At 42.3% G+C, this 12,162-nt stretch overlaps 1 protein-coding gene across 4 annotated transcripts in view; it reads left to right on the top strand.

Moving 5' to 3' along the window:
* mub (poly(rC)-binding protein mub) overlaps positions 1–12,162 on the top strand; it is a 164,812-nt gene that overhangs the window by 125,209 nt on the left and 27,441 nt on the right. For 3 of the 4 annotated variants that reach the window (XM_018027351.2, XM_018027349.2, XM_026814990.1), the window contains 3 exons: positions 931–1,314; positions 2,012–2,380; positions 3,330–3,365. In XM_018027351.2, coding sequence (XP_017882840.1) covers positions 931–1,314; positions 2,012–2,380; positions 3,330–3,365 — 789 coding nt within the window. The remainder of the gene's footprint in view (positions 1–930; positions 1,315–2,011; positions 2,381–3,329; positions 3,366–12,162) is intronic. The other variant, XM_018027350.2, reaches the window with a different exon arrangement.

The raw sequence follows: 12,162 nt of genomic DNA, 5'->3' as shown, positions 1-12,162 counted from the left end.
AACAGTGCACCGTCCCATAAAAAAAAGCGTTCACTAGGGAAGAGCGCTACAATTTTGCTCGACGGAATCGACGCTGACAATTTACTGTTGTTTCAATTCCTACGTTGAAAAATTGTTTTTAAATAATTTTAATATAACTGCACGCGATGTGACGACACGACGGTGATAACCCGCAGTGTTTTTTATCTTCGCCCGCCTCCGGTGTTAACGATATGAAATATATTTTTAATTTCTTCCTCCCAGTTGTGAAAAGTCGAATGGTACGAAACAATATTTCGTATTTGTTTCTCACGTGATTCGAACTTAAACGTGACAATGGATCTTCGCGAGAGGAGAAGGTCGCCGGGAATTTTATTCAGTTTCTTCGGAAGTACAGGCCGCGATACGGTTTCCCAACAATGTCACGCGAGGCTATTGAATAGTTTAATTCATCGTCTATTGTCCAGTATTTAATCGGTCGAGTGGCTCGCGGACGTTTTGAAAAATGTTCCCCGCGGTCGTCGGTTATCGCGCACAATAATGACTCCGCGACGGAACGCGGCACGACGAAATTATAAATAATGTATGTGCAGCTTGGAAAAAGCGGGCGCTGCGACAGCACGGATCTTGGATATCTCTCGCTGATTTCACTTTATAATTTCGACGCCGGTGACACGGTAAACGTGGTGCATCGACGTCGAACAATAATCTTGATAGCGGTGTGACATTTGAAGTTTCTAGAATTGTTGACGCTAGACACTGATAAATCTAGAACTCATATGTATATTAAAAATTATAATTCTGAGTTTCTAAAGTGCATAAACTTTTGGGATTGACTGTATAGCCAATACATCCTTAAGCTGCATGTAATTTATATCGTAAAAGGAAGAATAATATAAAGAATGGAAGTTGATCGTATTCGAGCGAACAAAATGATTTCCTTTTGTACAGTCCGGGGCGAAGATCAACATCTCGGACGGTTCTTGCCCCGAACGAATAGTGACAGTGACCGGGCCGACGAACTCGATCTTCAAAGCGTTCACGTTGATCTGCAAAAAGTTCGAGGAATGGTGCTCGCAGTTCCACGACATTCAGGGCGGTGGCGGAGTGCCCAGGCCGCCGATCACGCTCAGGCTGATCGTGCCCGCGTCCCAGTGCGGCTCTCTGATCGGCAAGGGCGGCTCGAAGATCAAGGAGATCCGCGAGGTGACCGGCGCTTCGATCCAAGTCGCCTCCGATATGCTGCCGAACTCGACGGAACGCGCGGTCACCATTTCCGGTACCAGCGAGGCCATCACGCAGTGCATATATCACATCTGCTGTGTTATGCTAGAGGTACGTACGCTGCTTCTCCAGGATTGACGAGCTTCGGCCGGTCAGCGTTTCTCCCTTGAGAAAACAACGAAAAGAAAGGAGCGGATCGTAACTTACGCCAATGAATTTTACGAGTTTTCCAATATTAGACGAGATAAAACAAGCGTCTTCGTCAGCTCTGTTCGGATCAACAGTTTTACGCCCAACCCTGGCGTTATCGTTTCTAAAGTCTGACCAGTCGTAGATCGTTATTTCCGTATAGTGTATAAACTAAGAAACGTCATCCTGCTTAAATTCAATCAAGTTCAGGATTTGGGAAGCTCTTTAGAGACAATGAATGATTACTTAAGTAATCTTATTTTGAAAGATAATGTAAGCAAAAACCTATAATTTAGATGATCGTGTTTATCATTAGACTGCGGATGTTTGTTATGCAAGTTCATTTTATTTTCGTACAGATAATATATGATGTAAAATATTCGAAGACATGCAATTTTAGTTACGTCACTTTATATCCATATAAAACATCCGCGTGCTCTTCAGTTACTAAACTAGGGTGACGTTTCCGTAATAGCTCACTTAATCCATCGAAGTAAGAAAGAGCCATCAGACACATGTATACGAGAGTGTCCTATAAAGTGAAAGGACCTCTCGTCCTAATTTTCAGTGAGCACGATCAGTGTATTCGCACTCGTGCGTATGTCATTTTCTGTTTCAGTCCCCTCCCAAAGGTGCCACGATCCCTTATCGCCCCAAACCCCAAGTTGGTGGGCCAGTGATCCTGGCTGGTGGGCAAGCATACACCATCCAGGGTAATTACGCGGTGCCCGCCCACTCGGACGTAAGTACAGTATTGCCATTGCCCGCGCCCGCTGCCGGGCCCACCCCGCCCTCGCTGAACACCCAAACTTTGACGACTTCGCCCTTCGCGGCCCACCCTTCGTCCTCGGCCTTCGCCGCTTCTCACGGGCATCCGCTCCTATCCACGGCCCACCTTACTACCCCACATCATCCTCTCCACCCGAGCCCCTTACACGCCAGCGTGGCAGGCCTCGCCGACCCCCTGCTGAAGAGTGGACACTTGCAGGCAGCCCTCCCGCNAGATAAAACAAGCGTCTTCGTCAGCTCTGTTCGGATCAACAGTTTTACGCCCAACCCTGGCGTTATCGTTTCTAAAGTCTGACCAGTCGTAGATCGTTATTTCCGTATAGTGTATAAACTAAGAAACGTCATCCTGCTTAAATTCAATCAAGTTCAGGATTTGGGAAGCTCTTTAGAGACAATGAATGATTACTTAAGTAATCTTATTTTGAAAGATAATGTAAGCAAAAACCTATAATTTAGATGATCGTGTTTATCATTAGACTGCGGATGTTTGTTATGCAAGTTCATTTTATTTTCGTACAGATAATATATGATGTAAAATATTCGAAGACATGCAATTTTAGTTACGTCACTTTATATCCATATAAAACATCCGCGTGCTCTTCAGTTACTAAACTAGGGTGACGTTTCCGTAATAGCTCACTTAATCCATCGAAGTAAGAAAGAGCCATCAGACACATGTATACGAGAGTGTCCTATAAAGTGAAAGGACCTCTCGTCCTAATTTTCAGTGAGCACGATCAGTGTATTCGCACTCGTGCGTATGTCATTTTCTGTTTCAGTCCCCTCCCAAAGGTGCCACGATCCCTTATCGCCCCAAACCCCAAGTTGGTGGGCCAGTGATCCTGGCTGGTGGGCAAGCATACACCATCCAGGGTAATTACGCGGTGCCCGCCCACTCGGACGTAAGTACAGTATTGCCATTGCCCGCGCCCGCTGCCGGGCCCACCCCGCCCTCGCTGAACACCCAAACTTTGACGACTTCGCCCTTCGCGGCCCACCCTTCGTCCTCGGCCTTCGCCGCTTCTCACGGGCATCCGCTCCTATCCACGGCCCACCTTACTACCCCACATCATCCTCTCCACCCGAGCCCCTTACACGCCAGCGTGGCAGGCCTCGCCGACCCCCTGCTGAAGAGTGGACACTTGCAGGCAGCCCTCCCGCCCGCACACCTCGTGGCAGACGCCGTAAGTCTTTTGTTTTTCGTGATCCACCCCCCCGTCCTCCCGTTACCGAAACCACCGACCCCCTGCCAACGAAAAAAAGAGATACCACCACCCAGACCTTCGAAAATTGAAAAAAGAAAGGAACCGGTACACACACCTCACCTATCTTTTGAATATCACGTATCACGCGTACATACGTTGTACGAAGCAGCGCGGGCGGACCCTTTATTTCTATATAAATTTACATATTGTTGTCCCGATCCCCCACCTTACAACCCTCGAGTTTTCAAACTTTGATACGTTGCATTACCATAGACTTCTGTCTATTTTTCTCTATACTTATTGTAAGTTCTGATCACGGATTGATCTCGTACACTGCTACGCTGGACCGTACGCGGTAATTGGTGGAAATTCGGATGGAGCATTCGCTGTAGCAGTTGATGTCCTTTTGTTAAAAATCGGGCGCAAGAAACGGATCGAGAAGGTGATCGATAGGGTAGTTACGGAATGGGCGACTGGGTCGGTCTAATCGGCTTCAATTTATTTTTATCTGGATTTTTATACCGCGCATCCTTGACATAACGAATAGAACACACTTTTTATATTTTAAATCCAATTCCAATGTCGAGCATTACAATATTCAGATACTTTTAAGTAGACCAAATTATTAATATTAGACTCGTGATACAGGATTTAATTTTCGTATCATAATTAAATCGAAACAAGGATATTGTATACCCTTAGAGATTTTTATGATTTACAGTTTACAATATCTAGAAAGTTGCGGATTTTGAACAATTCAGAAGTCAATATTTCGGTGGTGGTCACCCATAGCATTCGATATCCAATTTTCACCAAATACCGTAGCGTCGCGTAGAATATTTGCCCGCGTGTACCGGAATGCCTCTACTGTTATATGTATAAGCCACCTGGTCCCCATCCTAGGAAAAAATCCCTTTACTACCCGTACCCATGATCCACGTACGTGCACCCCAAACACACCACTTGGCTTTCTGCTCGACGTTCTCCGGGTGCAACTTCGAGTGAGTCATCTCCGAAATTCATCTTCCTTCAAATTATATTAAAAAATATGATAGCTCGTAGCGTTAAAGATTGGAGCTTATGAAGGAGCATCAAATTATTAAGGTTTATTTAACATTGTCAGAGGTCTGGCAGAATTTTAAATCTTTTAAAAGATATAATAGATATTTTTGAAGGAAGGGAAACTCTAAGTTGCATTTCACACCTCTTTGTGTTTTTCCTGTTCTCGCAACCTCGCGAGTAATCGTCTCTTAAATATTCATATAACGAGCATTTCGTTCTTCGAATTTATTCATTCATGGAGTTTCTTTGAATTTTGTTCCATTAACAAATGGAGTCTCCTGATTTGATATTTACTTTAAGAGATTATTTCTTGCCGAGGTGACGCGCCAGTATAGTAATGTGCTTTGCTTTTTATGTGATCCGCACGTGTCTGTTACGTGTATCGACCGTCTCTGAATTTTTCTTGTTTCTCCCGTTCTCGTTTACTTCTCGCTTCCATTTCGTTTTTCTGAAATATTCACCCGACCGCCTCTGACATTATACTATCTCTCTTTCTTTCTCTCTCCGTCTCTGTTACTGTCTCTCTCTCTTTCTCTGTCTGTTATTAATTAAGCCATGGTCTCGGTGTGTGTCTCTGTCTCTACCTCCCATTTTTCTTACGCTTGCGATTGGTAGTGGGTTGTGATGTCGCCTTTTGTGAACCGCTTGCCGTCCTTCAACCGGTGCACGGAGAATTTTATCTTCTCGTTGCATGCGAACATAATTATACACGATCGGTACGGCACGCGCGATAATTACAATTATGGTTGCGACGTAGGAAAAACGTACGATGAAATATACAATCGATTTTTTGTCGAATAAAAGAGAGTAGCGTTGAATCGAGGTTCAAGATCGTCACCGCGGTTTCGTTTCGCACAATCGACTCCTTGCCACTGGCAATTGATTTCATTTGAGATTCTTACCGCTCTGGCAATAAAACAGTTGATAAACGCAAGTTCGAGACCACTTCTGTTCTTTTTTATAATAATAATAGTACTGTTTGGAAAAATGAATAAAAGGCTGCACTGTCAATGGGAACAATGGACGCGTATATCACGTCGCGTATGTCATCCTATTAAATGTCGATTGATAACTATGGAAAAGAGAGTCGCAGTTATTACGCGTATATCACGTCGCGTATGTCATCCTATTAAATGTCGATTGATAACTATGGAAAAGAGAGTCGCAGTTATTCAGTCTCGCGAGTGAATTTAACAGGTCTGTCCGAGTGTCATAAATTTTGCCCACGAGAAAAGGTGTGGTCTCGAGCCTGGCGATCGGTATGGTAATCTTCACAGTTGAACTGTTTTCCCTTTGTGCCGCTACAAGATCGCCATTACCGGCGGTATTATGCAAATCACCCGACACAAGCGTCAAGTGGTCGATCGAAAACCAGTTTATCGAGCTTGAAGTTTAACTACTCTACTTGAAATCGTTGGACCAGTTTCAAAGCTTCCAACTCTGCGGGCCTCCGTATACCATTAAATAAACATCGAACCTTGATCCTCGTTACGGGAATCGCTTTACCTCTTCGTTTGCATAAATTACCCTCGAACAAAGTGGACTCGAAAAAAGGAATAAAATGCGGTTTAGGAAACGACTGTAGTTATCGCGCGTTCCGTAGGCCACTCGTCGACGAGAATCGTATTCGACGATGACCAGTCCACGCGAACAACCGAAAAATACGAACACCAATAAGAGAACGAATCGTCGTTTCTTTCTATTCTTTCAATGGTATCGTTTCGATGGTGTCTTTATTTTATATTTCTTTCCCAATAATTTCTGTGTTTACATTTGGTGTCGCAATCAGACTGTAACGTGAGTCCGATGAAAAGCCAAACTGATCACAGTGGTCAGTAGAATTATTGATAAACCTACCTCTGCTACGAAATACATGTTTACTGAAAATAAGAGACAACACGAAATTGATCAGTTTGGCTTTGGGATGGCTCCTTATTCTTCTGGTTAAGTCAAGTACGATCATCGTGGAGACACGCCTGCCAGTATAAGAAAAAAAACCTGCATGAAACGCGTGTTTCGCGAAGTTTTCTCCCGATTGATCGAGCCTGCTTTAGCATGAACACTTGCTCACGGGTCGCACAATGGATTCTTCGTCATGGCTTGTCGTTGGATCCGGTCAACCGCGTACAAATAAGATTTCCGAAACGGTCGTGGATGAATTGCGAGACGAACTCGATACAGTCGACACGCGATCAACCGCCACCTCGACAGGATTTCAGGAGGATTTGTTGGATTATTAGAAAGCGAGAGAATCGATGCACTGGAAAGTTAAACTGATGCAGTTTAGCTACAAAATATAAACGTGAAAAAAAAAAAATATCATTCGCGTCGCTGCGACTCGGTTCTGTCGAAACAGTCATCGATCGGTCACCTAGAAAAGAACTGGTTTTAATTACACAACTTCGCGCAACAAAACGAAAATAAGAGAGAGAGAGAAGCAGAAATGAGAGCTTTGACGCACGTATTTTCGAACGAATGACGACAGTTCTTTTTTTCCCCTGAATGATGACTGCAGCGAGGGGAAACGCACAAACAGACAGACAGACAGACAGACAAGCAGACACAACGAGGTACATGCATGGGACAGGGAAAGCAGGCGGGATTCGTTTGCCGAAGCAATTGATTCTGAATTTTCTATCTGTCGGTACGAATGACGGCCAGCAAACATAATTACCGGCTTTAACGGCGACGTTTGCTAATTAGGAACTCTTTTTGTACGGGGACGACGCGCAAACACATCGACGCAACGCTTCTCCTCTCCCCGCCGTGATGCTCTGTTGACGGATTGAATTATTAAAAGGGTGCGTTTCAGGGCTGCAACCTTGTTCACGTCCGACAAACTCTCACCGCGTTCGGATTGCGTCAGAATTTTTAATTCTTCCTGTCCGACCGCCGTGACGCAAAGATGAAAAAAAACAGATGTAGAAATAGAGAATAGCGCAACGATAGAGAAGGATTTCCTGTTGTGCTTAAACAAACGAACTCGCGACACTCTACATCATGGGAGATTTTCTATAGGAATCAGTGATAAGCTATCATGAATGAACTCTATGATCGAATAAGAAAACACACGGATTCCCATTATCGTCATGAAAATTGATAATAATGTTTTATTTTTAAATTCTCACGAATTCCAAATCCGCATTTCCAGTGCATCATAAAAATCTTAGAACGTTCTCTAAGATGTACTCTCGTAAAGACATAAATCCTCTCGGGGTGGCGTGTATCGTCTTGTCTCAATAAATTCTGTTCTGCATTCTGTTTCTCTGCGCTTTTCGACGACCGGCACGTTGCCCGACTTCCACGTTTTATTCGGGATTTCGAGATTCGACGATGCGACTGTCGGAGAAAAAGAGATAGAGTAAAATGCAAAGGAACGAATCGGAAAATTCGTACAGTGTAAAAGAAAATACTGTAAACGAGAGAAAAGGTGGCCGGTAGGTCTCACTGCACACACGGCTTATTGCCTTTTCACGTATACTACTTGGACCAGTTCCTTTGTTCTCTAGTTTTGTTTCCGTTTCTGGTCAGTCTCTTATTATCGTTTCGTTTTTTGTTAACTTTTCTTTTCGATACTTTTCTACACTCGATTCTATGAGTTGCCTTATCATTATTTGCGCTCCGTTATTATATTTATTTTCCTTGCGAAGTACGTCGCATTACGGGCGAACACGCTATAATATTCTGATCTAATTGGGGGTGAGTTGGTCTCTGGGACACAACAAAAAAAGTAACCACGATCCAGATGACCTGCGGGTCGTACAACGATACAAAGACCAATATGCATGCGTGGCACGAGATAAGGTAGATTTTACATTAGGTATATTATACTTACTACATTGCGCTTTTATATCTCAATCTCTCTTTCACGAACCCACCACCGTCTATGATATATTACATTCTCTCTGAGTTTCTCGTTTTACTAAGTTTCTCTGCTACAAACTATTATACATTTATTTTTCTCTGTTTCTGTCTACTACTATCTTGGCTTACAGTACATGATTTTAATTATTGGCCTTCGTATGTACCACAGACTATCTTTCTCTCTTTCTCTGATTTCTCTTGGTTACGTTCTTCACGATAGACGTCTGATCAGAAGTCCTCCACTTCTGATCCCGGTTATCCCATTTTTAAAAGTCATTTTAGAACCGATCGACCGACTCATCACTTCGTGACGTGGATAAACGTGATAAATCGAGTTTCGATTGATCGAAAGAATTTCTTGGAGGAAATTAATCCTATGACGATAAAACTTCGTAAATCTAAAGTGATTATAGGCAATGTCACAGGAAAATTAAAATAATATTTAAATGCTCGTCAAAATCATTTTGATAAAATTTTTTCTATCAAGCAAAAAGAATAATTTGTATGAAAAATATCTCTTGATATAAAAACTTTATACGATTTTTCCCTAGCATCGTTAATAAGCCAAGATCTAAGATATTTAAAATGAAAACTAATTTCTGTGATCCGTGCAAGCTTCAGCAAATTTTGACCCAGTATCAAAAAGCTGTACAATTAAGAAAGAAAAAGAAAAGGCTCGAGTCGTGTCGCTTATGAAAAACTGTCGCGTTTTCCTTGTTTCATCGATGCACCGCGAATAGCGTTTTACAATGTAGTAATTCACCAGTGTGGGAATCTAGCAATTCTGCAACCTCCGTCCAATCATTTCTTTGATTAATCTCGATATGCAAATAAGAAAAAAGAGCGCGCCTCGCGCGAGGATAAAGCACCGCTAAGCAACTTTCGAACACTCGAAGAGATCAAAAGTCAGCGAAAAGTGTAACAATGGCAACGGACCGAACGATCTCCGGAGTACGTGCACGCTTTCGCTTCTTCACGGCTTCGCAAGAGAACTTCCTTGTTAATCCTCTTACGTATATATCTTTACACGCTCATACGTCTCTAATTTTATCACGATCTCGAGGTCACGCTGCGGCGACCTTGCATCCTTTGACGTTATTTCAATTTGCGATCAATTAACGAATTGGAAATAACGTCACGAGAGGACAAAAACGTCGCGCGACGTTAGTCTACGACTGTCTATTCTTTTTTTTTCTCTATTTTTCTGTCTTTCTCTTAGTCTGCTCCTCCTTTCGTTTTTCGTTCGTTTCTCTTCGCCTCAATCCCTTCAGTTGTCCATTGTCCTCTCGCCATTCCTGTCTTAGAGAAAAGCATGGCTTCCAGCACTCTTTAGCTACAAATTACGAAGTTCGCGCGAGGGTGGGCTGCCCTGACATCATGTTTCCACCATCTTAAGCAGGGTAGAAAGTTTCTCAACACCGTGACGATATAAATCACATCTTGAGTCTAATTTTTTTTTATTTTTATTCTTTTTGACTCTGTCTCTCTCTTTATCCATTTCGAAATACGGTATAGTGACTGGAAATAATGTTACTTCGTACTCCCAGTATTTATTCGAGATTCCATTTTAGAACTTGAAGTCTGTTTAGCGTTGAAAATAATATTATTCTCAGTCACTGTTTATCGATTGCAAACACCTCTAACGCAAATGAATAAAAATATGATCAGATTCATGTTCCATCGTCGATGATGTTTTTTTGAGAGCGTAAAAGTGTTTGCAATACTCGATAAGTATATTAATGATGTATACATATTTATGCGTAAAGTGTATATTTTTTTGTCGAACGCGTGCACTGTAGGCTAGCCTAGATGATGTTGCAGATAGAAGACCAATCATACTTCCGGTTCTCATGTTTTAGGATTATAAATATTATATATTATGTAATATACGAAGAGAATCCTAGATATATTTAACCACCCTAGACATCTCGTTCCTGTTCACGACAAGGAGCAAGAGAGAATGCATCTTCTACTTATCTCTCTCTCTTTTTTTTTTTACTCTTTTCATTTCGCGTCTTCTCTTAATTTACGATTTGATTTGGGTCTCGTTTTGTTCACTGTACATAGGGTATACGTTATTACGAGTATGCATTTGCGGTATGTTATCTACGTTTTGCGATCCGGTAGAAATTAGTTGCCGGAGTTTCTGTTCCGTCGGGTTCGACGGGGAGACTCCATTGTAATCAGCAGACTTTTACATTGGTTCGCTGCACACCGACGAAGACTGTGTTTCCGAGTTTTACTATTTCGTTGGTCCGCGCGGCACGGTCGATGAGTTCGTCGGGGGAATTGCAGGTTGAACGATTTTAAAATTGCACTGTCTACCTAATGATCTCCGTGGAACGTTGGGAAATAATTCAACGACTAAATTGGGTCGCTAATATTTTCGAAAACACGGCTGATCTGCGCTGAGTTTTGTTTTCAGTTAAGGAAATGACGGAGATAAGATTACCTTGAACGTTAGTCGTGAATATTAATACCGTCAGATATGGTACGTAGTACATGAATGAAGAATTAGCTACTCATTGTCGGCAGTTATGCATAAAATTTTCGAGAAAGTTCGTCGAGAGTCTCGCAGATGCTGGGAGCTACTGGAGGAGTTGCAGACCAAGCGAACTCATTGATCGCATTTTTCGTAATTAATGCGTGGTACGCAAGAACGTAGGGAAGTGGGTCGGTCAGTTTCGATCTCACGTCTCAGTAAAAATTTTCATATTAATTCCACTAAAATAAAAAATAATACTACATCCTCTCATATTTAATTAAAAGGTCCCTTGATAAATTTGATATTGAAGAAGCGAACCACTGTAAAGAATACAGACGGTATTCTCTCATTGGGAAAGATACGTAGATGCATGCTCTGATCTCTTTCCCTCATTCTTCTTTTTCTCTGTTTCACCCGCCCCTTAGGATTGTCCCATTGTTCGACAGTATAACTCTCACTGGACTCTCGACGTCATAGTCTCGACTAGTCGACTAATTCGCAGACAATCTTCGCCGCGAGAGAATCTAGTTCAATCCCATCCCCTGACGTATAGAGTATGTCGTACGCGCATAAACGTATTCTCTCCGAGCGGATCACAAAGTGTCCTGGATTCCTCGGGTTCCGGTCCCTAATAGCGCAAAGCTATCGTCAGAAATACCAAGCTGTACATTGCTATATACGCGCGCTGGGTTAACTCGCTCTTAACTAGTGTGCTAGCGGAATAGAGATAGAGAAGGATTTTTACAGGATATAATAATTCCACATTCCATAATTCTAAATAACTTTTAATACCTCGCAGTAACAGTTATTCATGTTAGTGTAAAAAGCAGAAGACAGAAACTATTTAGGGGATGATTAAAGATTAACAGTTTTAGTAACATTTGCTGATGACAGGGTTTTTCTATCAATTTCCAATGAGTTTTCCTCGGTTCATACGAACTATAAACAATTTGATTTCCGATTGGCAGAAGTAGACAGGAAATTGAAACAGCCACGATTTATATTTTAAGATCAATCGATTATTTGTCTCGCGATTCTCTTACGTTTCTTTACTTAAATCATTTTAATTGTATTCCTTAGTTCTGTGAAAATATGCAAATGCGTGTGTGTGTCTGAGTGACGAAAATTAGTTATAAGGTACACGTCGTTACAAAAGGACGAGAAGACGTTTTGCTTGTTTCTCGCTCGAGTCCCAGGAAGTCGGGACGTCCCGCTAGTCGAGATGGAATAGACCGTGAGAACGGACTCTTGATCTAATTTACGGTTTGATGCAACGATAGAATCCAAGACGATCGATGGATCATCGACGGTGAATGAATCTAGAAAATTGTTTTCCGTTTTCTTCTTGTAATTTTATCTATTCGA

This window comes from Ceratina calcarata, unplaced genomic scaffold (assembly GCF_001652005.2).
Source record: "Ceratina calcarata isolate Rehan_Ccalc_2016 unplaced genomic scaffold, ASM165200v1 scaffold422.2, whole genome shotgun sequence".
In the NCBI taxonomy this organism is placed as follows: Eukaryota; Metazoa; Arthropoda; class Insecta; order Hymenoptera; family Apidae; genus Ceratina; species Ceratina calcarata.
The sequence above is the reverse complement of the archived record's forward strand: the minus strand, read 5'-3'. Positions and strand labels throughout refer to the sequence as shown.